At 48.5% G+C, this 2,791-nt stretch overlaps 1 protein-coding gene across 6 annotated transcripts in view; it reads right to left on the bottom strand.

The window, feature by feature from the left end:
- The window catches only part of MAF (MAF bZIP transcription factor), a 293,225-nt gene extending 290,440 nt beyond the window's left edge, over positions 1 to 2,785 (bottom strand). For all 6 annotated transcript variants that reach the window (XM_019505499.1, XM_019505501.1, XM_019505502.1 and 3 more), the window contains exon 1: positions 1,225 to 2,785. In XM_019505499.1, the coding sequence (XP_019361044.1) occupies positions 1,225 to 2,270 (1,046 nt within the window). In that variant the 5' untranslated portion in view covers positions 2,271 to 2,785. The remainder of the gene's footprint in view (positions 1 to 1,224) is intronic.
- Positions 2,786 to 2,791: the final 6 nt, after the last annotated feature.

Here is a 2,791-nt window from a genome sequence, read left to right as displayed (position 1 = left end):
AATTTTTTAAAACATCTTTGCAAAAGTTCTTTTTTTTTTTTTTGCCACATCAGGTTATCAAAATCCATTCTGGCATTTTTTTTTTAAGAGGGAATGCTTCAGTGCATTTAAAAGGAAGTCAGAAGTTTTGAGTAACTCAAAGCAGTTTTAGAGCAGATGCAAACTTTAATGGAGAGGAAGAGGAGGAAGATCAAAGGTTGCACGTTTTTGCTTTCAACTCAAAAAAGTGATGAGGCAATAAAACAAAAGGATGAATGCCATGCCATAATAGTCTCCAAAAGTCCATTTCCAAGCAAAAGAAAAAAAAATAATTATACCTTACATGACCAGCATGCAGGGTTTTCTTATTAATATAATGTCTCTTTTTTCATAGTCTTTCGAAACAGTTATAGTTCATTGTTGCTAAGACAAAATAGCAAGCATAATGCATGAGATGAGGATGAGATTCTAATGGCAGACTAAAGTCTCACGTTTGGCAGATTAAGGCCAAAACTCACATGAACACACCGAAGGTTGATGCAGGCTTGATTTTGGCAGGTTGATCTAGGCATACGTCTAGTTCTGCACAACAACGCTAAAAACTGATGGAACTCAGCAAGCTGGAGTCTAAAAATGACACACTGTTTTTTGTCTTGTTTTTTCTTTTATAATTTTTTTTGGTTTTTTTCTTGGTCTTTTTTTTTTAGTTGGTCTTTTTTTTTTTTTTTTTTTTTGCAAAGCTCAAATCTCACCTGAAGAACTCAGGATGGCAAAAAAAAAAAAGATAACTGACTTTTGTTTCAGACACAGCAAACTCAAAAGGGAAAAAACCCAACTAACTCATGAACTTAAAAAAAAAAAAAAGGATGTGGATGGCAGGTTTCAAGGAAGAGCAAGCTTCATATGAAGAACTGAGTTGGATCTTTCCATTAAAAAAAAAAACCAAAACAACAACAACACACACATAGGAAGCCCCCACAAAAATATATATAAAATAATAATACTAGAAAAGAAACTCATGTAGAACTTGCAGGTTGGCCAACCAGGAGCCAGCCCACCTTAAAAAAAAAATAACAACTTTGCTCTTTTTTTTTTCTTTTGCTGTCAATTTTTGAGTTAAAAAAAAAAAAACACAAGGTGGGCCAGCTGGTTCATCTAGCCCCCAGGTACAACTCACAGGGAGAACTTTTTTTGTTTTTTTGTTTTTTTTTTTTTAGTTAAGGTGGCAAGGCTGTTGGGACTCACATGAAAAACTCTGGAGAGGAAGGGTTGTCGCTGCTGGATCCGTTTTCTCTGAAGCCATTGCTGACCAGCTTCTCGTATTTTTCCTTGTAGGCGTCCCTCTCCCGGACCAGCCTGGAGATCTCTTGCTTGAGGTGCTCGACTTGCTGCAGCAGCTGGTTCTTCTCGGACTCCAGGACGTGCCTCTGCTGGACCCTCTTGAAGCGACAGGACTGGGCATAGCCCCTGTTTTTGAGGGTCCTCCTCTTCTGTTTCAGCCGGATGACCTCTTCCTTGCTCACCCCCCGGAGCTGCCTGTTCAGCTCCCGCACGGACATGGTCACCAGCTGCTCATCCGAGAAGCGGTCGTCGAAATGCAGGCTGCTGCTGTGGTGCTGGTGGTGCAGACCCCCGCCGCCGCCGCCGCCGCCGCCGCCCCCGGTGCTGCTGCTGCTGCTGCTGCTGCTACTGCTGCTGCTGCTGCTGCTGGACTGCCCGCTGCCCGGCGGCGGGTGGTGGTGGTGCCCGCCCGGGTGGTGGTGGTGGTGGTAGTGGGGGGCCCCGTTCTGCGCCGCGGCCGCCGCGATCACCGCGGACACCACGGCGGCGGCGGAGCCGATCTCTTCGCCGGGCATGGAGCCCCCGGAGCCGGCGGCCAGCTGCTGCCCTCTAGCATAGCCATCGAAGCTGCTCTGGAGCGGGTGGTGGGTGCTGTTGATCAGCGCTTCCACCGCGTCCTCGGGGCTGAATCCCAACGCCTCTGGGTTGAGCTGCTGCGGGTAGCCGGTCATCCAGTAATAATCTTCCAGGTGGGTCTTCTGGTCCGTGCCAGAGCCCGGGCTGGGCGCCGAGAAGCTCGGGGAAGGGGGCACCGAGCTGCAGGGCGTGCTCATCGGGGTGGAAGAGAGGGATCCCCCAGCGATCAAGCGGCCGCACTGGCTGATAATGCGATCGGTCTCCACCGGCTCCTTTTTCACTTCAAACTTCATCAGATCGAAGTCATTAACATATTCCATGGCCAGGGGACTGGTGGGCAGGTCGGAGTTGCTCATTGCCAGTTCTGATGCCATCCTTTTGCTGCTGACAGTCCTCCAGAAAGGGTGCACGCCAGGAGCGAGGGGGCTGCTCGGAGTTGCCGCCGGGTGAGCCAGCTTGATGATTTGCGAGGGCTATTTTTCCTCCTCTCTCTCTCTCTCGCTCGCGCCTCTCTCCACCAGCCCCTTGCAAAGCCGCGCTCCAAATTGCACCGCCGCTTCTCGCTCCCGCTTCTCCTTCGCAGAGTCTCGGAGACTGATGATGCATCAGCCCCGAGCGCCTCTTTCTAGTCGCCTTTTTGCAGCAAGGTTGGAGTCTCTCGCAGCTGTTGCTGCAAAGAAGGTTGTTGCTGTTGGTTGCTTGCTTTTGTTTGTTTTGTTTTTTTTTTTGCTCGGTGGTGGTTGGTTTTGGGGGGGTGGGGGTTGGTATTAGTCTGAATTTTTTTTTTTTTTGGTTATTTTTTAACACTTCATCCTTTTCCTCGGGTCTTTTTTCATCCCAAGTGCAAAGCCAGGAGAGGTTTCATCGGGGGAGGGGGGGGAGAAAAAAAAAAAAA

The sequence above is a fragment of the Gavialis gangeticus genome, unplaced genomic scaffold (genome assembly GCF_001723915.1).
Source record: "Gavialis gangeticus isolate Ggan-Ray unplaced genomic scaffold, GavGan_comp1, whole genome shotgun sequence".
Lineage (NCBI taxonomy): Eukaryota > Metazoa > Chordata > Crocodylia > Gavialidae > Gavialis > Gavialis gangeticus.
This window is presented reverse-complemented; position numbering and strand designations above follow the sequence as displayed.